General features: G+C 35.9%; 1 protein-coding gene across 4 annotated transcripts in view; it reads right to left on the bottom strand.

Annotated features, from left to right (window-relative positions):
- Positions 1–27,240, bottom strand: part of LOC150080448 (kielin/chordin-like protein) — a 1,054,752-nt gene that overhangs the window by 324,845 nt on the left and 702,667 nt on the right. For all 4 annotated transcript variants that reach the window (XR_016547392.1, XM_090381408.1, XM_090381409.1 and 1 more), the window contains 3 exons: positions 16,218–16,394; positions 10,444–10,614; positions 602–684 (listed from right to left, as the gene is read on the bottom strand). Coding sequence is in view for 3 of the 4 variants with exons in the window: in XM_090381408.1 (XP_090237534.1) it covers positions 602–684; positions 10,444–10,614; positions 16,218–16,394 (431 nt within the window). In the remaining variant the exon portion in view is untranslated. The remainder of the gene's footprint in view (positions 1–601; positions 685–10,443; positions 10,615–16,217; positions 16,395–27,240) is intronic.

Below are 27,240 nucleotides of genomic sequence, written 5' to 3'. Positions count from 1 at the left end.
TGCCATGCTGGTCCAGTGAGGGTTGGCAGATCGACCATATTCAGCAGTCAGGGGCTTTAACCCCGGTCTACTCAAAGAGCATGTGCTACTACACTCCCACTCCTGAGCACTCGGCTACGGAGGCCTCTAGTAAACACTCTTGAATCCAGTACTCTGTGGTTAGGAAATTGTCGACGGTATTCTCTACAAGCAGCAGTAGCACTTCCATCACAAAAACCATAGACAAACACCATATCAGCATATTCAGCATGTGTGAAGATGTGCACCATTCTTAGCACTTTCTAACATCAAATAGCATCAGGTTATAATTGCTTCTTGGTCATATCTGATTCAGAGAGCTGTGCATGCCAGTTTCACATAGCTATATCTTTGTATCTATTGAGAATTCGATACATGTTTATATGAACTTTTTTACTCAGAATAATCATAGTACAACCTCCCAAAATATTTGCTATTCCTTCTGAATCAAAGTGTGAACAAATGAATAATTCAGAATAACTGTATTTGGTATAATATACATTCTGAGGCACATTTTATAAAAAACAAACAAAATGATTTGTTTATAAATTATATTACTAGTAATAAAATACATCCAACTTACTTCACATTTGCACCACTGGCAAGGGTCAACAGAGTTAGTAAAATTCAGCCCATTTGAGTAATGCTTTCCTTCGAAAGAGCAATCTAAAAAATTAATAAACCAAAGTAAATTCAAAGTACAATGAATACGGTTTTTACCAACATTTCACTAAGAAATGTTTATTAAATGAAATGAAAATATAGTCAACTTGCCTTATTATTAGTGATTTGTAGGTTCATTTGAATGAAACATGTTGAAAAATTCAGTACAATTAATTATTTTCAAAGTTGACCTAAGCCAAAAATGTACTCGTTTAGACTTCAAGAAAATTTTTGTTGTAGAATTATGAAAGGCACTGTGCTGTCCATACTTTAAATACAGCAATGGAAACATTTAGCATTAACATTAATAGAGACATCTGATGCAAGAAAGAAGGCTTATTAGCTTATAGCATCAGCCAAAAAAAGAGAAGAATAAAACCTCCCATTTCACTTATCCATTCACTCCAAAAGTTTGTTTACTTCAGCCTTGAATTTATTTAAGCTGTCAACTTCTGCAACAACAAAGTTTGTTCCAGCAATCGACCACCCGCTGACTAAAGGCAAATTTCAGCAAATTTATTCTACAACTGTCTTTCCTCATTTTGAGTTTATGCACAATCTGAGCAAGAGGAAGAATCTCATCAGCATGGAGCCTGCTCACACCATTCAAAGCCTTATACACTTCAATCATATCACCTCACAGGTACCTAGTCTCCAGATGCTAAGAACTTAAGCCTTTCTTGGTAACAGCAACCCTTAGTTCCACTCATTTATTTAGCATTAGCATTAGTAGAGGCATTTGATGCAAGAAAGCAAGCTTATGCAGCATCAGCCAAAAAAAAAAAAAAAACCCCCACTTCCACTTCACACCTCTGTTCGTTCAAAATACCTGTCCAGCTGAGCCTTAAATTTATTTAGGCTATCAACCTCCACCACAAGGGATGGAAGTCTGTTCCACCAACCAACCACCCGCTGGCTAAAGGCAAATTTCCACACGTCTATCCTACATCTGTCTTTCCTCAATTTGAATTTATGCCCTCTCAGGTGATTTTTCTGAGCTAGAGGAAGAATCCCATCAGCATTGAGCATGCTTAAACCATTCAAGGCTTTATACACCTCTATCAGATCACCTCGCTGGTGCCTAGTCTCCAGACACCATAATTTGCAAAACTTAAGCCTTTCTTCGTAAGAGCACCCCTTTGTTCCATTCACTAATCTTGTTGCCCTTCTCTGTACTCATTCCAGCAGCTCTATATCCTTCTTGAAATGAGGCCTCCAGACCTGTATACAGTACTCTAGGTGTGGCCTGACCATTGCCTTATACAATGGAATAATCACCTCCTTATCCCTGCTGGAAAAATTCCTGTATATCATTGACAATACTCCATGAGCTACTCTTGCAGCCCGTCTGCACTGCTCAGAGAACTTCATATCTGCCTGCACAACCACCCCCAAGTCCCTTTCATTCTCTACCACTGTCAGTGTAGTACCACAGAGTTGATACGTTGCTCTGGGGTTGCTGTTTCCCATGTGTAGTACTTTACATTTGTCAATGATAAACTTCATTTGCCACCTCTCAGCCCATCTGCTCAACCTTTCCAGATCCTGATGCAGCAGCATAGTGTCAGTAGTGTCCTTGACAACCCTGCCAACCTTTGTATCGGCTGCAAACTTGGACATTAAGCTTGATATACCATCATCAATATCATTTATAAATACAGAAAACAATAATGGACCCAACACTGAGCCCTGAGGGACTCCACTAATAACATTAGTCCACGATGAGCAGTGTCCATTGATTACCACTCTCTGTCTTCTCCCCCTCAAACACCCCTTTATCCATAGCAGCAATTTGCCTCCAATGTCACACTGCTCCAATTTGTGTAGCAGTCTTCCATGTGCAACAGTATCAAAAGCCTTTCTAAGATCCAAGTATATAATATCAAAGTTATTCCCTGCATCCAGTTCTTTTGTGACTGCATCATAGTATCCAATCAAGTTGGTCAGGCAAGACTTCCCTTTAACAAAACCATGCTGTGTCTGAGCTATAACTGAAGTCTTGTCTAAATGATCCTGCAGTGCTTCTTTAACCAGTGCCTCCATTAATTTTCCTGGAACAGAAGTTAAGCTCACAGGTCTATAATCACTTGTGTCAGCCTTTGATCCTCCTTTGTGAATTGGGGTCACATTTGCATATTTCCAGTCTATGGGTACCTCCCCTGAGTCCAAGGAAGCTCTCATAATAATGGCTAAGGGTTTGCTTACTTCCTTTGCTGCCTCCTTTAATATAACTGGATAGATCCCATCCACCCCGGGTGCCTTTCTTGTGTTTATCTTCAACAGTTTCTCCTCCACTTTACTCCCAGTTATTTCAAGATTCTGTAGCTTACTGCTAGAGTTGAATACACCTTTGGCATTCTCCTCGCTGAATAACTCCTCATGTGTGAATTTCGATGCAAAATATTCATTTAGTTTGTTAGCTACCTGAGCAGGATCATCAACAGTTCACCCATCAATATCAAGTGGACCAATCTGATTCATCCCCTTCCTTCTAGAGTTTACATAAGTAAAGAACTCTTTGCTGTTTTTCTTTGCATCCCTTGGCAAGCATTTCTCGTAATCTGCCTTCGCCTGCCTAACCTCCTTTGTAACTTGGTTGCATATCAACTTGTATCTATCATAGGCTTCTGTGTCATGTGTTAATTTGTAAGTATCCCATGCATTTTTCTTCTCTGCCATATGCCTCATTAGTTCATCTGACATCCATTTTGGCCTAAACCTTGAACAATATTTCTTAGTTGGTATGTAAAGCCTAGTAGCTTCCAAGATAAGTTCTTTGAATGCTTCCCATTTTGAATTTGCTGTTGGTAACATCATCAGTTGGTCCCACTGTATAGAATTTAAATACTGTCTCAGTCCATCGTAGTCGCCTTTACGGAAGCAATACCCCTTCCCTTTACCCCTAATGGTAGTTACCTCTTTGAGTAACTCCCACTTCAGCACACTGTGATCACTGCCACCTAGTGGTTCATTTATCTGCAGATTCTTAATGCATGAAGAATCACTGCTGATAATCAAATCAAGAGTATTACTCCCTCTAGTTGCCTCCCGAACATGCTGATGTAGAAAACAATCATCCAATAAATCCACAAAAGCCCTGCTAGTGCGTGAGTAACCAGCCCCCAAATTCCAGTCAATATCTGGGAAATTAAAATCTCCCATTATAAGACTCTCTGATTTACTGGCCCACTCTATTTCCCTGTACAGTTCCTTATTATACTCATCAGAGTCATTAGGCCTATAGCACACTCCTACTCTCAATTTTGATCTCCCAATGCTTATGTCACACCAAACTGACTCAACACTGCACTGTCCAGCGATGTCGACTGGCTTCACTTCCTTGGATTTTATGTGTTTCTTAACTAATAGCATAACCCCTCCCCTCTTCCTATCCTGTCTATCCTTTCTGTAGACGTTGTACTCCCCAAATTGCAGTTCTGCATCCCTTATATCTGTGTGACACCACGTCTCTGATATCCCAACAATATCTGCCTTTGATGTTTTGAGCAATACCTCAAATTCATCAAATTTATTTACTAAACTCCTAGCATTGGTGTACACACAAGTATACCTGCACCTGTTTCTATTCTTAGCTACCCTAACACAACCCATGTGTTTACTTGTACCGCAATGGCTCCCAGCAGTCTCTGAAATATCATGCATCTTGTTTTTCAGGCTTCTGCTCATTCTAATAGAAGCAGTGCAAGAATCTCTTTCACCTCTGCCAGTGGCTACTGTCAATCTATTGGTCTTTGTCTCCCCCCCCAAGCTAGCAGTTTTCTGACCCACCTAACACTGCCTCGATAGCATCAGCAAATATTCTTGCACCCTTTCTATTTAAGTGTATCCCATCCCTGTAGAAGCAATCTCTCCTGTTAACAAGTACAGTCCAGGCTGAAAAAAATTCTACCCCTTGAGCCTTGCACAATCTTTCCAGGGCCGAATTGATCGACAAGGCTCTCATCATATACTCCCTCCTATTGTGTCTGGGCAGAATTGCAGACACTTTCAAATTCAACCCTAATTCTCGGCTTTTGTTCAGCAGTGACCTTTTGTTCAGCAGTTCAGCAGCAGACAAGACAGCAGTTATCTTGAAGCCCTTCTCTGTACTCGTCCCAGAAGCTCTACATCTTTCCTAAAAATGACGCATCCAGACTGGTATGCAGTACTCAAGGTGTGGTCTGACCATTGCCTTATACAAAGGGATAATCACCTCCTTATCCCTGCTAGCAAAATTCCTGTATATCATTGACAAGATACCACAAGCAGCTCTTTCCTGCCCATCTGTACTAGAAAGAAAACTTCATATCTGACTACATAATTACCCCCAGGTCTTCTAAATTCTCCACTACCCTGAGTGTAGTACCATACAGTTGATATGTTACTCTGGGTTATTGCTACCCATATGCAGCACTTTGAATTTGTCAATGTTAAACTTCAGTTGCCACTTTTCAGCTCATCTGCTCAACTTTTCCAGATCCTGTTGCAGTATCTGTTAACAATCCTACAAATCTTCATATCATCTTCAAACTTGGACATTAAGCCTGATATACCTTAATCAATATCATTGATAAATACAGAAAACAACAATGGGCCCAACACAGACCCTTGGGGGGACACCACTAATAACATTGATCCATGAAAAGTAGTGCCCATTGATTACCACTCTCTGTCTTCTTCCACTCAAATATCCCTTTATCCATAGCAACAACTTGCCCTTAATGCCATACTGCTGCCATTTCTATAGTAATCTTTCATGTGCAACAATATTAAAAGCTTTCTTAAAATCTAAGTATATACATATCATCAAAATTATTATTTGCATCAAGTTTCTTTCTGACCACATCACAGTATCCAATCAAATTGGGCAGACAAGACATCCCCTTAAACTGCTGCTATGTCTGAAATATAACTGCAGTATTGTCTAGATGATCCTGCATTGCTCCTTTAACCAGCAAATCCATTACTTTCCCAGGAACAGAAGTCAAACAAACAGATGTGTAATTACTCGTGTCACCCTTTTATCCCCAATTTGTGAATTGGGATACATCTGCATTACTCCAATCCATAGGGACCTCCCCTGAATACGAGGATGCTTTCATAATTATGGTTAATGGTGTGCTTACTTCCTTTGCTGGCGCCTCCGTAGCCAGGTGGGATGGAGCAACAGTGTGTGGCACATGCTTCTTGATTAGACCGGGGTTCGAGCTCAACACTACCAAATACTGAAGATGCGGAAAGGTCAGGGAATGACCACCGCATATTCCCTGAGCAATATGGCCATTGCTAATGCTCCTAAAAATCAAATCAAACAACAACAACTTCCTTTACTGCCTCCTTAAATATATAAATGGATAGATTCCACCACTCCAGGTGCCTTTCTTATGTTTAACTTCAACAATTTCTCCTCCACTTTGCTCTCAGTTAGTACAAAATCATTTAACTCCCTGTCAGAGTTTAATAAGTTTCTGACCTCCACTTCCCTACAGAAATCCTCATGCATGAAATGTAGATGCAAAATACTCATTCAGTTTGTCAGCTACCTGAGCAGAATCACCAAAATCTGAACCATCGATATCAAGTGGGCCAATCTGATTCATCCCCTTCCTTCTAGAGCTTACATAAGTAAAGAAGCCTTTGCTGTTTGTCCTTTGCATCCTTTGACAAAGATTTCTTGTAATCTGCCTATGCTTGCCAAACCTCCTTTGTGACTTGATTACAGACTATCTCATATCTACCATAGGCATATGTGTCTCCTGATAATTTATATGTATCCCATGCATTTTTTTTCTCTTCCATGAGACTCATAGTTCATCTGACATCCATTTATTGCCTAAATTTTGAACAATATTTCTTAGTTGGAACAAAAAGCCTAGTAGCTTCCAAGATTATCTCCTTGAATGCTTCCCATTTAGAATTTGCCATTGATAACATCATCAGTTGATCCTAATATATAGAATTTAAAAAGTGTCTCAGACCACTGTAGTCACCTTTACGAAAGCAAAAATCCTTCCCTTTACCCCTGGCGATGGCAGTTACATTTTTGAGTAAATTACACATCAGTACACTGTGATCACTGCCACTCCTTTATCTGCAGATTCTTAATGCATGAATAATCACTGCTGATAATCAAATCAAGAGTATTACTCCATCTTGTTGCCTCTCGAACATACTGTTGTAGAAAACAATCATCCAATAAATCCACAAAAGTCTTGCTAATGTGCAATAGACCAATCCACAAGTACCAATCAATATCTGGGAAGTTAAAATCCCCCATTATAAGACAATTTTATTTATTGTCCTGCTCTATTTCTCTGTACAGTTGGTCATTGTACTCATCAGTCATTAGGCTTAAAACACACTCCTGCTCTCATTTTTGCTTTCCCAGTGCTTATGTCACACCAAACTGACTCAACATTGCACTCTCCACCAATGTCAACTGGATGCACTTCCTTAGATTTTATGCGTTTCTTAGCTAACAGCATGACCCCTCTTTCCTTTCTATCCTGTCTATCCTTTCTGTACGCATTGTACTCCCGAAATTACAATTCTGCATTCTTTATATCTGTGGCACACTACGTCTGTTATATTCCAATGATATTTGCCTTTGATGCCTTGATCAGCTCCCCAAATTCATCAAATTTATTTATTATCCTCCTAGTATTGGTGTAAATGCAAGTATACATGCACCTATTCTTACTCTTAGTTACCCTAACAAAACCCATGTATTTACTCATTCCATAATGAATGACTCCCAGCATTCCTTGAAAACCTCAGCACCTTGCTTTCCACGCTGCTGCTCTTTCCAATAGAAGCAGTGCAAGAATCTCATTTTCATCACAAACTTTAACTGTAGGAAAAAAAAAAAATGGAAGTTTTAAAAGAAACAAAAGAATTCGTTATTATTATCCTTTATTATGTTTTCCACCTTTTTCAATGATAATGCATTTTTTACTTTTAATCCATGGGGTACCCACTAATTTTTTATTACAATGAAGTTCTTTTTCATATTAATATGAGGAAAAATGTTAAAAATTAAAACCAAAATTAAATACTAAAATGTGAAAATAACATACTAAGATGTGCAAATAACATTGTATCTACTGTACCATATATTCTTATAAATAAAATATGCTTTCAACACTTTTGAACAAAATATTTTTACTTTTGTAATATATGCATTTTGTTTTTTTAGTTTATTTATTATTGGTTGATTTTAAAGTAAGTCAATAATTAAATAGAATAAAGCATAAATTACTACTGATTTATATTAGATAATTCAGTATTTATATAAATAATGACTTTTTTGAAATAATGGGATTAGTGTAATTGTAAAATTTGGAAGCTTGTGAAAATAGGTTTCAGGAATAATTTTAAGTTTTTTTTACTTAATTAACACTAACACTGAGACTCTGTGAGAAAGCATAATACTAGACAGTAATTATCTCTCTATGCTCATTGAAATAACACTACTGTGCTCAATGCAAACTTCAAGTGGCAAAAACCATGTCTGGTCTTTAGAGAGAAAAGCTCTGGTACCTCTCCATCTCTTCTATCATGCTGTATAGGTTATGTCTTTTGAAGTAAAAATGGGTGTCACAGTGAGATCTGATATTCCTTACATTTTGAAGGAACAGTTTTAAAATGGTTTCCAGGCTAGCCACTAGATATGCTACTGACCAAACCTGTTGATAAGTTACCTTACTCAACCAATTGTGACTAAAGAGGGATTCTGAGCAGTGTATTTAGAGGCGGGATAGCCTAGACCATATTATGTTAAGGAGTTGGTATATTCTTGCTGTGTTTGTGATATATCTAAAAATTTCATGAATCCTTACAACATATCCTCCCCAACTTTTTCATCTACATCGATGCATCATGAATAGTTAAATAATCTTATTTGCAAACTTATTAATCTAAATTAGCATTAGGCTAATGCTAATGCTAAATTTCCTAATAATACATAAAAATATATTTGATCTCAATTGCAATAATGTCCACTTTGATATATAGAATGCCAAGCCTTATAGAATCTCAATTTATTAGCTGTCCCATCCATTATTCACTATTAATTCCTTTTTCTATTTTAAAGGTGGCAACTGTTCATATGTATGCTTTGATTTTTCTTTTTAGGGACTTTCTAAGCTGAAATCTATTTTTCTTTTTTTTTCTTTTTTTTTATCTCATCTCACTTAAAATCTCCTTTCCTCATTCTGTCAAATACACCCGTTGCCTCTATCATTCTTTCAACTCTGCAAATCACTTAGAACTTTTTGATTTTATTTCTTTAAAATTCAACTTTCTCTAATCTACTTTTCTATAGTGAAGTAATTTCCCTTGGCGATTTTAATATATACAGCTTCTGATGGCTTCAATTTTAGAGTTGTACAGACCCAGCTGGTAGAAATGCTGAGGCTTTTACTATTACTAATGACCTCATGCAACTTGTTCATTTTCTTACTAAAACACAAGACAATCCTAATCACACACCCAACAAACATGATCTTTTCCTTTCCACAACCTGTTGAAGTACATAGTTAATGCTAGTTGTCTTCTGAGTACTTCAGATTACAACTTGGTAATGGTCACTTCTTCAATGAAGCCTCAGTGTGAATTAAGCTAATATCAGCCAAAAGAAAAAAAAAACATGACATTAAAAAATTCATTTGGAATTTTGGAGTTGTAATACATCATCTATTGGTAAAATCATTCAACAATTTTATGTGATATACCAATATATAAATGTGATTTTATTGAAATAAACAAATAATGCCTTCCCTTTCTTGGTGATTCCCTTCTACTTCTGACTCTCCCTTGAGGTAATTCAGAATTTTTTTTTTGACTGGTGCAGCATAAGCCTCAGGCTTCCTTGCACCATACGGCTAATAATAATACTACTAATACTAATACTAACTCCAGCACACTACATATTAGTTAGCTACTGCTGTTACCATAACAAAAAGAAAAAAAAAAAAGAAAAAATTAATTAACCAACCAAATTAACAAAAAAAGGAAACCTACCTTCACCACAGGAAGAGCCCCTCAGCCCTTTGTGAGGTTGCTGTATTGTTGCAGCCTATGTTATACAAAAAGGTTGAAAAATCCATCCACGATGACAAAAGTAGATTCCCAAATAAGAAATAAACTGAAATCATAAAATAATATGAAAATTAAAAGAACAGTGGTATCGCAGGCTGGTTTCTGCAAGGTAGCACCCACATCTCTCAACACCTAAAAGGTCTACTTTCATAATGAACTGCTGAAATACAGCTATGCATTTGCTGGTGCCCCTATATAAAACAAAATGAGAGAACTAACTAATCTAAAGAAGCACAAACTCAAATACATCCAGCCCTCTTCAGGCTAACTTAAAAAAAAAAAAAAAAAAAAAACCAACTGTATGAAATGCAAATTGGAAAAGGTAGATTTTCCTTGTTTAATTAATTTGGTTGGTTTGTTAATTTTAGTTATACAGTAACAGCAGTAGTTACCTAGTATGTAATGTGCTGAAGTTTCAGCACTAATACTTTCACACGTCTTAAGAGTGATTATTTCAATTAAACTTTTTTTTTTTTTTGTTTGTTTATTTGGATAAATATACCATGTAAGTTTCCTTTTTCTTATCTAAAGATATTATTTGGCTTTTATTTATATATGGAGAAATAAATAACAAAAGGGCAATGTTATAATTACACTTTTTATTTAAATAAAACTCAAGAGACTAAAATATTCAGACCAATATTACATAATGGGAAATAGTACCAGAACATTCCTTGCAGCAGGCACCATTGACTGGATGAAGACAGTTAATTTCTTTGCAAACATTTGGCTCGCATGTCACGTGTGGGTAATTACACTGACAAGTCTGACAAGGATTAAGAGGATCAGCAAATTTCTCACCATCCATAAACACATGATTCACATATAAACAATCTAGAAGTATCAACATTTTCATTGAATTACTAAATCATTTCTTAATCACTAATATATCATTCAAAGTTATAAAACTTTCAAATATTACACAAAGACAAGAAACTGCCTTTATAAAAATATATGATTACTTGGAATTTCAGTTGAACCATGCTTGGCATTAAACCAAGAATGGATGCTGACTAGATTACCAGCAACTCTGTAAATTCATTTTGCAACCCTTATCATACTTTTTTATTATTATTATTTTTTTAATGGAAAGCTGCTAAAGTTAGTGGTATAAAAGTAATATGGATAATATGAGAAACAAGTGTTAATATGATGGTAATGGTTTCAAATAGTGGTCTATAAAAAAAAAAAAAAACAGTAACCTTTATTTGATTTATTTATGATTAATCTCTGTGCTAACTAATTTTCTTCTGGTATCCTAACCTTCAACCCATTTATGTTAGAGTAATATCAGTTTCAACAGCCAGCCCACATAAAATAACAGTGACTTTTTTTTTTATTTTCATTTACTTTCTTTATGAATCTTATGCTATTCTAATAGCATGAATTCAACAGCTAGCCATAGAGAAAAAAAGTATCCTTCTCCGTTTACTTCTTCACACCTGCTATATGTATTAATACATTTTTTCTAGCTTTCCAGACCTCGGGGCTAGAATGCTGGTTATGACTGCTATCATTCCATACTATTCAGAAAAAGTCCAGGTTCTTTCCATCTAGAAAGAAGAAGGAACTTTTATGGATTTTCTTTGCATTGATATCAAGTTAGTGATTCTATAGCAGAGATTCACTATAGACTCACTATAGATTCACTATACATTCATTAACTATAGAATCACTATAGTGATTCTATAGTTAGTGATTCTATAGCATGGATTTTTCTCCTGGGAACTCAGGTTTTTTTATTCTGCAAAAGTTACCATAGAATACATTCAATTTACAGACATAATATATTTATGGCTCAAGGCTTCAACCACTTAAGCACAAATTCTAAAATAACCAAACCTGGCTTCCAAACTTTCAACTCATCCATACTACTGGAGTAGTAACAACAACATTTTTAATTAATTATTATTTTTTTTAATTTCTGATCTCTGTAACAGTTCTGGTTTCCCAACCATTTCACAGTGCTATCACAGGTTTAAACATCCATCCATAAAAATGGAAAAGCAAAAAACCAAAAAAAAAAGAAAAAGAAAAAAAGAAAAGTAAACTTCATTACTTTCTTCACTTTCAAAGGCTATTCTTCTTGGTGTCCAACCCATAGCCCATCCTTTATGCAGGAACACAATAAATTTCCTACTGATAATGTAGCATACTCATATTTACCGTTGGTGCCTCCGTAGCCAGGTGGGAAAGAGCAGCAGTGTGTAGCACACGCTTCTTGATTAGACCAGGGTTCGAGCCTGTCACCACCAAATACGGAGGATGTGGAAAGGTCAGGGAATGACCACCGCATTTCCCGGAGCAATATAGCCTTAGTTGCTAATGATCCTAAAAACCAAATAACAAACATCATATTTACCAAAATGCAATTCATTCATCATCGTTTCATATACACAAAACTGTTTTACATTGTGATACAGCCAAGTGGTCAGGTCAGGAGTGAGAGTGCCATAGCACATGCAATTTGAGTGCACCATGGTTTAAGCCCAAGTTATTGCTACACATGATTAATGATTATAGTTGTGTAAAAAAAAAGTAAAGTGCAGCCATTATCAACCCACTGCAGGATGGAAGCCTCCTCAACAATTCATGCTGAGGGAAATGGACCGTAATCTGCCACACTGGTCCAGAGCGGGTTGGCAGATCAACCGTATTCAGCAATCAGGGGCTTGAACCCCGGTCTACTCAAAGAACGTGTGCTACTGCACTCCTGCTCTGCCCACTCGGCTACGGAGGCAGATATAGTTGTGATTTAATGTATAGTTAAATGTAATGTATAGTTGTGATTTAATGTAAACTCTTCTTACGTGGTAGTCATGCTGGAGCATAAACAAGAACAACTGGTATACACCAAAATTTTTACACACACTAAATTGTCTTACAGCAAACTAACATGGACCATAGGGATATAAATAATAAAAGGGAAATGATATAATTACATTTATATACAACTCAACATAATTAAAGTACTTATAGTAGTATTACTCATATACAAGATCCACATATGAGTTTTAGATCTGACAGTACTATGAGTCTAGATAACAGATACTATGATCAGCCAATTGTGTGATCATTAAAAAAAGGACTGGAAGAGAAATATAGCACTTGAATGTAAAGAAGGATGAGTAACTGATGTGATTTATCCATTGATATTAAAAGACAAATTGCCCAAGCCTCTATTATATAATTGGTGCATTCAGGTGAAATCCCAACAGATTGGAGATGTGCAAAAGTATCTTCAATTTATAACGATGGCTCTAAAGATAAAAAAGCCAATTAAAAATATGTAAGTGTTAACTTTTGTGGCAGGGAAAATTATGGAGTTCATGATTATTAAGGATGTATTACAAGAGAACATACAAGATTATAACAGCAATTTATTGCTGTTATAATTTATTACAACAGCAATAAATTATAACAGATTGCCGGTCTAACTAATATGACAGGCAATCATGAAGGTGTCACAAAAGAACTGGATGTAAAGAACAATTCTAAAAGTACAGCAGACTCTCGATTTACCAGGATTGGATTAACCGGGACACTTAAAGATTCCAAATTTAAAATAATAAATAAATAAAAAAATCAACCAGAAATCATAACATTCAAGTAATAACTAGAATAGGTATAAACAGATATTTTGCAAGTCGTAAATAAGCAACAAGAAGTGACATTATAAGTCATCATTGGGAGATTAATGTACCTATTATCTTGCAATCCTCACTGTCTTCACACCTGCTGCTCAAAAAAAAAAAAAAAAAAAAGAGAACAAATGTTTAGTTTGTTTTAGTGTGTCGTGTCAATTGTTGTGTTCTGTCTTGCACTGCAAAAAGACAAATTTTGTTTCGTTATTTAAGTAGAAATTTTTTTTAAAGTAAATATTTTTTTATTTTATTTTTTTTGTTTAGATATTGCAAAAGTGATGGGTAAATGCAAAAGAGTTGTGCTTTCAATTAAACAAAAACTTGAAATTATTCAAAAGTTTGAAAATGGTGCATCCGTTAAATCTTTATCCCGATTCGTGTCCATTATAATGTTGGTGATCAAACCATATGCAACATCATAAAAAATAAAGAGACGGTATAAGATTTAAAATCAACATCGTAAAAAATAAAAGGAAGCATTGCATTGGACACACAAGTAGTGCCTGGTAAGTTTTTTCATTTTTTATCTATCACTATACTTTTTTATGTAAGTTGCTGAACATTTTTTGATACAGTAAGTCCTTGACTTACGTAACTTTGGACTTACGTTAATTTTTTTTCACTCAATTTTTTTTTTCTTTTTTAGGATTGTAAAATTTAAAACAGTAAAAAAAAAAAAAAATAAATAAATAAATAAAAATAAGCAATTAATAATGACAATCATGGCACCCACAAATTGCACAAGTGAGATATGGAGTAACAAGTAATAATGTAGTAAACAGGAATGAAGAGAAGATTCTTAAAATTTATTCATGTTTTTTTTTATATGACTGAAGATTTCAATAAAGGGGACACACATTTCACCATAATAATGCAAAATCCCACAGAATTCCAGCTATCAGTATTATTGCAAATGCAATAAGATCGAGTTTACTACCCATTTATAATGAATTGCACTAACAGAAAAGCCCAATAAACCGGAAAGTGCAAATTGTGTTTATTGTTTTATGGTAGTGACCTCCAGAAATGTGCTTTAGTAAAATATGAGCTCGCCTGGGGTGATAACAGTGAGTTTTTGCCTTAATGCACTGAAGTTCTTTACAGAAAATTTAATTTTGACCGTTATCATGATGTCGGCTAAGAGAATAAGTGATAGTGGGACCAACAAAAAGAAAGCGATTGAGTTGGATCAGAAAATTAAAATAATAAGGATGTATGAAAATGGTCAAATATTAACATGTATTGTGTCATGTCATGTCAGTATCAACGGTGAATACAATAATAAAGGAGAAAGGCAGAATATGAGAAGCAGTGAAGTGATTGGTACCAACGATGTCAACTATAATAACCAAGGCTATGAAATACTTATAGTATCAGTTTTTACAGTACAATAACATGCATTTTTTTCTTCCTTTTATGTTTTCTTTTCTTATGTGCCACTCCTCTACTTCACCGCTGTCCCCAGATAAAGTTTTTAATTAAACTAATCAAAAATATATAACTATTTTTCTATATATATAACTATTTTTTTTCATTCTTCTGAGGATATTATGTGGTTTTTGTGATTTTAGAATATATCAGGGATATAGTAGGAATATTTTATTATTCATTTCCAAGTTACATAAAACTCAACTTACGTAAGAAGTCCTGGAATACATATCTTACATATGTCGGAGCTTACTGTATTTTTGGATTAGCCAGGAAATCAATTATCTGGGATTTTTTTTTTTTTTTTTACCATCTATACTGGAAAATCGAGAGTTTACTGTATGTTTAGACTTTAGTAAAGCTTCTGAATAAAGTGGAACAATGAGTCTCAAGTGGGAAGTTATTACTATCTACAAAAGGTTGGTTAAACTATATATAAAGAAAAGAAAAAATTGTTATAAATGGCTATGACTGTGAGTGGATCAAGGACGTAAGTGGGGTGTTACAGAGTTCAGCACTGATTCTCCTATTGTTTCTGATATTTGCTAATGATATTGATGAAGGCCAGTGTAATAAATGGAATATTGCAAATGTAGCCCCCTGCTAAAAGTACCAGACAAAGTTAAATAAAATACTGAGAATAACTGAATTTTTAACCCCAGGGGCTTACATCTGGTGAGTATGGGCTTGGAAAACTTAGGGTCCTGAGCTGGATATCATCATTCTTCTATTTCTTGCTTTTTCCCTTCTACTTCTCTCTCTCTCTCTCTCTGGGTAATGCTGGATTTTTTTTTTTTTTTGGCTGGTGCAGCATAAGCCACAGGCTTCTTTGCACCATATGGTTAATAATAATAATAATAATAATAATAATAATAATAATATAATTTATTTTTAAAATCTACCCATAACAATATATGAAATGGTTTAAGCTTCACATAAATGCTTTACAACTTAAAATTTGTAAATATTCAAAGTGAAAGCATTCAATTTTCTGATCTTTAATAACCTTTAATAATGTGAAATTTCCTTTTCATGGAAATTGTATATTAGGGGTGATTGAGTTAAAGCATTTCTTTTAACTTTCTAAAAGTACAGTGATATCAAATGCACAAAAGTCAAATTATACGATCATTAAAATATTTAAATTTATATTTATATTGTTTAAATTTTATATTGAAATATTTAAATTTATATACACATAGAAACAATGGACATTATATTATATTATATTATATTATATTATATTCATACCCATGTTTATTGTTTGAACAAAAATTACTTTTCATAATAAATGATCTTAGAGTGATTAATGATGACACTTAACAATCTGAATGAATGAGGTAGGTAATTTGATTTTCACAGTACCTTGACATATTGGACAACAGTTATTTTCTGAAATTACCGGATTTTTACACTCAATCTGTGGACACTGCTGATGCTGACATCTAACATGGCCATTACTGCAGTGACATTCCCTGCAGTGATCAAATGGATCTCTAAAGGCACTAAAATTAGGAAAACTTCGATCTCCATAGGAACATCCTAAAAATATATGGAAAATAGGAGTTGCTGTGATTAAATTATTTGACTGTCATTATTTGTTCTACAAACTTTAATTGTTAAAAATCTTCATAATTTACACTGAAGGTATTTGATTTTTTAATGAACAGAATGAATTAAACTACATATAAACATTCACAAGAATGTTTATATGTAGTTTAAGCAATGTGAAACTATAACACAATGTTAACACAAAATAATCCCATACTCTATTTCATAAATTATCAATTGCATTTAAGTTTCATTATAATTTTATTTAAATATTTTATTTGTAAATGTAATAAAAGATAATAAATGGAACCTATTAAGAAGTAAATTCTTAAGTTACATATTATTATTATTATTATTATTAGCCATACGGTGCAACGAAAGTGAGGCTTATACTGCATCAGCCAAAAAAAATTCCTGTTACCCTGAGAGAGAGAGAGACGGTGCGAGAGAGAATCAGAAGTAAAAAGGAATCATCAAGAAAGAGAAAGAGAAGAATGATGATATCCAGCTCAGGACCCTGGGTGTGCCAAGCCCATTAGCTATTAATATAAAAAAAAAATTTATGCATTCAGACATTCAATCTGTCTTTAAGGATGCTATGATCCCTCTAGTGACAGCAGATAAAAGTCTGATCTCAAAGCTTGGATTAGCATTAGTAGAGGCATATGATGCAAGAAAGCAAGCTTATGCAGCATCAGCCAAAAAAAAAAAAAAAAAAAACCGCTCCCATTTCACTCCTCCATTTGTTCCAAATACCTGTCCAGCTCAGCCTTAAATTTATTTAGGCTATCAACTTCCACCACAACGGGTGGTGGAAGTTGAGAGCCTAAATTTCTCCATTAGTTAACATAAATTCAGAGATCCACATAGTTTATAAATATCACAAACTTTACCCTTGCAAGTTAAATGCTTTTATTTTAGTATAAAATAAAAGTATTTATTTTATAAAATCAAATGAAAGCAAAATCAATTTTTTTGTCTTCTTCACTGAAGAAAGTATTAGCATTAGCATTAGTAGAGGCATATGATGCAAGAAAGCAAGTTATGCAGCATCAGCCAGAAACACTGTTCAAGGTTTAGGACTAAATGGATGTCAGATGAACTAATGAGACTCCTGGCATAGAAAAAAATGCATTGGACACATATAAATTATCAGGCGACACAGAAGCCTATGGTAGATATAAGGTAGTCTGTAATCAAGTCACAAAGAAAGTTAGGTAGTAGTAGTAGTAGTAGTAGTAGTAGTAGTGGCACATGATGCAAGAAAGCAAGTGTAGGAGCTTATGCAGCATCAGCCAAAAAAAAAAAAAAAAAATCACACCATTCCCTCCAAATGCCTGTCCAGTTCCTCCTTAAATTTATTTAACCTATCAACTTCTACAACGACAGATGGAAGTTTGTTCCAGCAATTAACCACCCACTGGCTAAAGGCAAATTTCCGCACATCTATTCTACTTCTGTCCTTTCTTAATTTGAACTTATGTCCCCGTAGGTTGGTAATCTGAACAAGTGGAAGGATCCCATCAGAATTCAGCATACTCAACCCATTCAAGGACTTATAGACCTCAATCAGATCACCGCGCAGGTGCCTAGTCTCCAGCCACTGCAATTTGCAGAACTTAAGCCTCTCTTGGTAAGAGAATCCCTTCATTCCCCTCACCAATCGTGTTGCTCTTCTCTGTACACGCTCAAGCAAATCTACATCCTTCCTAAAATGAGGCCTCCAGACCTGTACGCAGTACTCAAGGCGTGGCCTGACCATTGCCTTATACAGAGGGACAATCACCTCCTTTTCCCTGCTAGCAAAATTCCTATATATCATTGACAAAACCCCATGACCCGCCCTAGCAGCCTGTCTGCACTGCTCAGAAAACTTCATATCTGACTGCACAATTACTCCCAGGTCTTTTTCATTTTCTACCACCTTAAGTGTAGTACCACACAGTTGGTACGTTTCTCTGGGGTTACTTCTACCCATATGCAGTACTTTGCATTTGTCAAGGTTGAACTTCAGTTGCCACTTCTTAGCCCATCTGCCCAAATTATCTAGATCCTGTTGCAGTAGCACACTGCCATTACTGTCATTAACAACCCTGCCAACCTTTGTGTCATCTGCAAACTTCGACATTAAGCCTGATATACCTTCATCAATATCATTGATAAATACACAAAACAACAGTGGACCCAACACCGAACCCTGTGGGACTCCACTAATAACATTAGTCCACGAAGAGCAGCACCCATTGATAACCACCCTCTGTCTTCTCCCACTTAACCATCCTTTTATCCATTGTAGCAACTTACCCTTAATACCATTCTGCTCCAATTTGTACAGTAGTCTTCCATGCGCAACAGTGTCAAAAGCTTTCCTGAAATCCAAGTATATGATATCAAAATTATTTTTTGCATCCAGTTCCTTTGTGACCACATCATAATAACCAATCAAATTTGTCAGACAAGACTTTCCCTTAACAAACCCATGCTGTGTTTGAATTATTGCTGCAGTCTTGTCTAGATGATCCTGCAATGCATCTTTAACCAGCGACTCCATTATTTTACCCGGAACAGAAGTTAAACTAACTGGTCTGTAATTACTCGTGTCACCCTTCGATCCACCTTTGTGAATTGGGGACACATTTGCACATCTCCAGTCTGTGGGAACCTCCCCTGAGTCCAAGGATGCTCTCATAATTATGGCTAAGGGTTTGCTTAGTTGCTTTACCGCCTCCTTTAAAATAACTGGATAGATCCCATCCACCCCAGGTGCCTTTCTTATGTTTAACTTCAACAATTTCTCCACCACTTTGCTCTCAGTTATTACAAAATCATTAAGCACACTGCAACAATTTGATAACCTTCTTCCATTTTCAAATTGTAATAATTCCTCACGTGTGAATGTAGATGCAAAATACTCATTCAGTTTGTTTGCTATCTGAGCAGGATCATCAACAGTCGAACCATCGATGTCAAGTGGACCAATCATATTCATCCCCTTCCTTTTAGAGTTTATATAAGTAAAGAAATCCTTGTAGTTTTTCTTAGCATCTTTTGCCAAAGATTTCTCGTAATCCGCCTTCGCCTGCCGAACCTCCTTTGTGACCTGATTACAGACTAGCTTATATCTGCCACAGGCTTCTGCGTCACCTGATAATTTATATGCATCCCATGCATTTTTCTTGTCTGTCACGAGTCTCATTAGTTCATTTGATAACCATTTAGGCCTAAACCTTGAACGATATTTCTTAATCGGTATATAAAGTCTAGTAGCTTCCACGATTAATTCTTTGAATGCTTCCCACTTAGAATTTACTGTTTGTAACATCATCAGTTGATCCCACTGTACAGAATTTAAAAACTCTCTGAGACCACTGTACTCCCCTTTACGGAAGCAAAAACCCTTTCCTTTACCCCTGACGGTAGTTACCTCTTTGAGTAAATCCCACTTCAGCACACTGTGATCACTGCCACCTAGTGGTTCCTTTATCTGCAGATTCTTAATACACGAATGATCACTGCTGATAACCAGATCAAGAGTGTTACTTTCTCTGGTTGCCTCTTGAACATGCTGCTGCAGAAAACAATCATCCAATAAATCCACAAAAGTCTGACTAGTGTGTGAGTGACCAACCCACAAGTTCCAGTCAATATCTGGGAAGTTAAAATCCCCCATTATAAGACATTCTGATTTACTGGCCCACTCTATTTCTCTGTACAATTGTTCATTGTACTCATTCAAGTCATTAGGCCTATAACACACTCCTACTCTTATTTTTCCTTTTGCAGTGTTTATCTCACACCAAACGGACTCAACAGAGCACTGTTCATCTATATTAACTGGGTGCACTTCCTTTGATTTTATGTTTTTCTTAATTAACAGCATAACACCCCCTCCCTTTCTGTCCTGTCTATCCTTTCTGTACACATTGTACTCCCCAAATTCCAGTTCTGCATTCCTTATATCTTTGTGACACCACGTCTCTGCTATCCCAACAATATCCGCCTTTGATGTCTTGACCAACACTTCAAATTCATCAAATTTATTTACTATACTTCTAGCATTGGTATACATGCAAGCATACATGCTCCTATGCCTATTCCTTGTTACCCTAACACATCCCATATACCCAACTATTCCATGATGACTGCCATCTGTCCCTGAAACCCCCAACACCCCTCGCTCCAGGTCGCTTCTTATTCTAATAGAAGTTGTGCAAGAATCACCTTCACCTCTGCCTGCGGTTACTGTTAAACTATTAGTCTTTGTATCCCCCCAAACTAGCAGTTTTCCGACCCACCTAACACTGCCTCGATAGCATCAGCAAATATTCTTGCACCCTTTCTATTTAAGTGTATCCCATCCCTGTAGAAGCAATCTCTCCTGTTAACAAGCACAGTCCAGGCTGAAAAAAATTCTACCCCTTGAGTCTTGCACAATCTTTCCAGGGCTGAATTGATCGACAAGGCTCTCATCATGTACTCCCTCCTATCGTGTCTGGGCAGAATTGCAGACACTTTCAAATTCAACCCTATTTCACGGCTTTTTTTCAACAGTGACCTGTACTTGTTGAGTAATTCCGCCGGTCTCCTACTCTTAATATTATTAGTGCCAACGTGTACAACTATATCACCTTTTGTGCCCTTGAAAGATGATATCCGCTCTACAACGTCATCAACCTTTGCCCCTGGCAGACATACCTTGGTCCTGTTCCACCTATCCTTTTTACAAAGCATGTTTCCCGTTTCCCTAACAATAGAGTCACCAACAACTACTAGTTCCTGTGGGGCCAGCGCATTCTGCCTTAGGGGTTGCCGCTGTGTTGCGCGATGACCAAGTGCAAGCTCTGGCGTTGATGTGGGCAGCTGAGAGCCTGATGGGCCCCTCAATTTAGATCTTTCGAGGGCATCCACCCTGTCCTTCAAACTCTCATATAGGCCCATAACAACGCTGAGTTGTCGCCTGATTTCCTTACACTCCTTACATCGCGCACACACAAAGACATCCCCCATGGCAATATCATGTTCCGTTCCAGAGAGTTCGGCAAACATTTCACAAGCTGCACATTTTTTTAGGCTGTGATGCGTTGGAGAATTGCCCCCCTCAGTTCTCCCCCGATTCACAGCACTCCTGCCACTTTGTGCCCGTTGCTTTGCTGCTCTAGTCTGGGGCATGGTAGTTTAAATTAATAAAATCAATAAATTAAATATCAATAGTATTTGAATAGAAACTATTAAATAGAAACAGTGAAGCGTATTACTATATAATTATGCGTTAGAGCTACCTAGCTACCTCAATTAAAAAATTTGAATTCCCTACCACTATATCCAAAAACAATGGCTACAAAATGGAACGAAATAACGGTTTTACCTATCGTAAGTAAAATCCACAAAAACTCTTTATCTAAATTAAAAATAAAAAATAACCAGCGTAACTATAACTATATGACTACGTATTAAGTACAATATAAAATAACAATCATGTAAATAAAAGGCAAACACTTATCGTTTTTGCGGAGCCTGTAACTGACAGCTGTAACTTTTAAAGAGATTCAGCGCCCTCTCAGGTAAGCAAAGGCAGATTATGAGAAATCTTTGGCAAAGAAGGCAAAGAAAAACAGCAAAGAGCTCTTTACATATATAAATTCTAGAACAAAAGAGATGAATCAGATTGGTCCACTTAACATAGTTGATTCAACTATTGATGATCATGCTCAGATAGCTGATAAACTGAATGAGTATTTTGAATTATCTACATTCAAACATGAGTTATTCAAGGAGGGGAATGCCAGAAGTTTATCAAACTGTAATGATTTTGTAATAACTGAGAGCAAAGTAGATGAAAAATTGTTGAAGCGAAACTTAAGAAAGGTATCTTATGTTTAACTTATCCAGTTATATTAAAGGTGGCAGCAAAGGAAGTAAGCAAACACTGTAATTAATCAGTATCAGTAAGGGTATCCAATCCAATCCACGTGTTTTACAAGTTTTGTAGCGCTGGCGAACGTAAAGTTTTTAGCTATATTTAGCCATTTTATTGACTTGATTGTTATATTAAATTATTTTCTATAAGTAGCTTATAGACCTAGTCAAGATCCTTGGTTTATTCTGAATTTAGATATCGAGATTTTGAAAGTTAATTAATATGTAATGTCCGTAGATTTATTGTTCGTAACTTGCCGCCATTGTTATATGATACAACGTTATATCCTGTATTAAATAGTATAGTATATAATATCAATTAATCAGTAAAATTTATTAATCTTGCTAAACTTCATTGTCAATTAAATTGTACTTTTTTAACTAAATACATATAATGACTTAGATTTTATAAACGTAACATTATTAATTAATACATAACTTGATACGGAAGTTATATAACAAAACTCAGAAATAATATTCGATACTGAAAAAAAAAAAAAATATATATATAAAATAAATATATATATATAATCATCATTATCAGCCATTTTCAATCCACTGCAGGATGAAGGCCTCTCCAGCAACTTTCCAGTTCTTTCTGTTTTGTGCAATGGCCTTTTATGGCAATTTACTACCCACAAACTCATGAATTTCATCTGTCCATCTCCATTGTTGTCTTCCAGGTTTTCTCTTGGCTCCTCCTGGGTACCATTTTGTTATTTTCTTAGTCCATCTGTCATCATGTCTTCGAGCTATGTGTCCTGCCCAAGACCATTTAAGTACTTCAATTTTGATAAGAATGTCCTTTACTTGAGTTCGTTACCTAATCCATGTGTTTCACTTCTTATCTAACAGTCTGATTCCCAATATAATTTGTTCCATTCTTTGCTGTGTAGTTCTCAGCTTCTCTTCCATTCTTTTGGTGAGTGCCCAAGTTTCACTTCCATAAGTCATGGTGGGGAGAGTATACATTAGTTCATTATTTTACGTTTCAGACAAACTGGGATATTGCTCTTCAGTATATGACTATATTTCCTGAATGCTATCCATCCAAATTTTATTCTTCTCTTGACTTCCATCCATTTATCATTATTACAGCTAATGACTTGTCCCAGATAAGTATATGACTCCACCTTTTCAATTACTGCTCCTGCAATCATTATATTCCTTTCTGTGGCATACTTATTCATCATTACTTTTGTTTTAGCCATATTCATCTTTAGTCCGAAATCCTTACTAACTCTGCATAACTGATTAAGATTTTCCTATAATTCTTTGGGCTCGTGACTTATGACCACAATGTCATCTGCAAATCATAAATGGTTTAGGTACTCTCCATTCACATTGATTCCTTTCTGCGACCATCTAATCTTCTGAAAGCTTCCTCAAGGGCAGCAGTAAACAACTTCGGAGATATTGTGTCTCCTTGTTGAACTCCTTTCTCAATTTTAAATTTATTACTGTCTTTGTCTAGTCTAATAAAGGAGGTAGCATTCTCATATATTTTCTTCAAAATTATAATATATAGGGTATCTGTGCCTTGTCTTTCCAGTGTCCGAAACATTGCCTTATGCTGTATGGAGTCAAATGCCTTTTCATAATCCACAAATGCTAGGCACAATGGTGTTTTATATTCATTTTCTTTCTCCATTAGCTGTGACATTACGTGAAGGTGATCCATAATTGAGAATCCTGTCCTAAGTTACCTTGCTCTTTTGGTTGATTTTCATCAAGTATTCTTTCTAATCTGTTAGTAATGACCCTTGTGAACAACTTGTAGATGTACGATAACAAGCTAATTGGTCTATAATTTCCAATTTCTGATTTATGTCCTTTCTTATGCAGCAAAACTAGGATTGCATTATTCCACTCCTTAGGCACCACACCTTTTCAAATGCATTTTGTGAAGAGTCTTGCCAGTTTTTGTGCCATGTCTCTTCCTCCCAATTTTAACAACTCAACAGTAACTTCATCTTCCCCTGGAGCTTTCTGATTCTTCATTTTCTTCAACACATGTTCTACCTCATCAGGAAGGATATCAGGTGTGTTGTAGGTGTTACTAATTTGCGATCCATCTTCCCCACTGCTGGCATCATTCCCTTGCACCTTGTATAACTCTTTATAGTAGTCTTCAGTTATTTTAATTATGCCTTCTCTGCTATTCATAAGTACACCATTGCTATTTTTCAGTTTCAATATCATTTGTCCTTTTGTATTACTGCTCATGACTGCTGATTTAAATCCTTTGTTTTCCCTCAATGCTTGTTCTACTTTTCTTGTGTTAAATTTTCTTATGTCCTCTCTCTTTCTAATGGCTTTGCATAACTCAGTATACTCAATTTTCTCCCTGTCAGTGTTTTTCTTGCTCTTCATTTGTCGTCTTCGGTTCATCATGACAAGTGTTTCTTGACTAATTTTTTCTTCTTTGGATTTATTTTTACCTATAGGTTTCTTGGGCTTTATCACTTTCAGAAAGTTGTAATATTCCTTGTCGATATCTTGGTCTTGAACAGTCAGCAGAAGCTCAAACTTGTTCTTAAGTTCCAGTACATACTGCTTTTTTTCCTCTTCTGTTATCTCAAAGACCTTTGTATTATTTACTCAAGTCAGTTTTTTCCTTTCTTTTCTTACTCTATATCAAGTGTGCATCTTACCATTCTGTGATCACTTGCAACATTTACCTTGTTCAGGACAGTAACATCATTCATGATATATCTTCTGTTAGTGAGGATGAAGTCGATGTCATTAGGTGTTAATCCATTTGGGCTCTTCCATGTCCACTTTCTGTTCACCCTTTTCTTGAAAAAAGTGTTCATTACTGACATTCCTCTAGATTCTGAAAATTCCACAAGTCTTTCACCTCTTTCATTTCTTTCACCAATTCCAAAATTTCCTATAGTTCCTCTTTCTGCAATGTTTTGTCTCTTTCCAATCTTGGCATTGAAGACCCCCATAATGACAGTGTTGTGGGTTTTCTGCTCATCTAGAAGACTCTCAATTTCGGTGTACATTTCTTCAACCTCTTCATCATCATGGCTCAATGTTGGTGCATAATTCTTTATAACTTTTAGCTTATACCTCTTAGAAATCCTGAGTAGTAGTCTTGAAAACCTTGGTGATGTACTTTTGAATTCCAAAATGTTGTTTTTTTATATCTTTATGGACCAGAAGGCCAACTCCACCTTCACTCCTTTCACTGTTTCCATTGGTGTACAGCAGATTTCCACTTGATAAACTAATAAGTGATTAATTTCTTCTTCTTGTTTCAACCAAACCGATGATATTCCAATTTACATTTTCTAATTCCTTTTTCAGCTCTAGATCCTGTCTTCACCAATGAGCAATCTTACGTTGTAACAGGCCAAGGTCAGTTTCCGTGCATCAGATTGTACTCAGAGATTCTTAGCACCCTCTGCTTCCACTCTGATCCTCTCGCTGCCGTAAGAGGGGGAGTGAAAGCCACTGGGGACTGAGGGCCATTTGTTTCGTTGTGCTGTCATGTACTGGAGGGTTTGGTCTTTTCCTCTTCACGCTGACCAGGTGTCTTGAAGAGAACCACTCTACACGTTCATTGCCACCTAGTGGATTTAAAGGAGGCAGGCCAACCGAACTTCTCCTAAATTTCTGAAATAGAAAGATATTGGATCCATCAGCGTTTCAGACTGAGTGTCTGATAACACACAGAATGCCTGTTCCCCTCTAAGCCCCTATATATATATATATATATATATATATATATATATATATATATATATATATATATATATATATATATATAAATATATAGATATAGCCAATTTTTAAATTAAATAAAATAAAACATAAGCCAGTAGTATGGCAAAAACTGTAGAGCGAAAATTAACATAAAATAACCCAAATAAACAAACGAACGAAAAGAATTTCTGGGCTACTATTTATATCTATTCTTTTCATTCGTTTGTTTATTTGGGTTATTTTATGTTAATTTTCGGTCTACAGTTTTTGCCATAAATTGGATGTATTTCAGCTTCATATGGAGGAATTGCATATCGCTGCCTCTAATGAATGCTTAATTATTTATTTATTTATTTATTCACTTTATTATAATTTAACTTATGTTAATATTTAATGTAATTCAATGATAGTATATATATATAGATATATATATAGATAGATAGTGTTATAACTGCATTGGGATATAAGATTAGGGTTTATACTAATCTTATATCCCAATTTGTACTTAAATTGAAATATTATTGAAACTGAATCGAAATCATGATTCAGACCAGAGCAGCAAAAGCTAATGGGAGTGTTGTGGCCCAGGGTAGAACTGAGGGGGGGCGACAACTCAGTGATGTTATGGGCCTATATGAGAGCTTGAAGGACAGGGTGGATGCCCTCGAAGGATCAAAATTGAGGGGCCCATCAAGCTCTCAGCTGCCCACAGCAATGCCAGAGCTTGCACATAATCAACACGCAACATAGCGGTAACCCCCAAGGTAGAATGCGCTGGTCCCACAGGAACCAGTAGCTGTCAGTGACTCTATTGTCAAGGAAATGGGAAACATGGTGCGTAAAAAGAATAGGTTGAACAGGATCAGGGTATGTCTGCCAGGGGCAAAGGTTGATGATGTTGTAAAGCAGATATCATCTTTTAAGGGCTCAAAATGTGATATTGTAGTACACGTCAGAACTAGTGATATTAAGAGTAGAAGACCGGTGGAATTATTTAACAAGTACAGGTCACTGTTGAAAAAAAAGTCGTGAATTAGGGTTGAATTTGAAAGTGTCTGCAATTCTGCCAAGACACGATAGGAGGGAGTATATGATGAGAGCCTTGTCAATCAATTCGGCCCTGGAAAGATTGTGCAAGGCTCAAGGGGTAGATTTTTTTTCAGCCTGGCCTGTAAAACAGGAGAGACTGCTTCCACAGGGATGGGAT

Source organism: Mastigoproctus giganteus, chromosome 9, assembly GCF_048544385.1.
Source record: "Mastigoproctus giganteus isolate SK-2022 chromosome 9, ASM4854438v1, whole genome shotgun sequence".
Taxonomy (NCBI): Eukaryota; Metazoa; Arthropoda; class Arachnida; order Uropygi; family Thelyphonidae; genus Mastigoproctus; species Mastigoproctus giganteus.
Note: the sequence above shows the minus strand (reverse complement) of the source record. Positions and strands in the feature narration are given on the sequence as shown.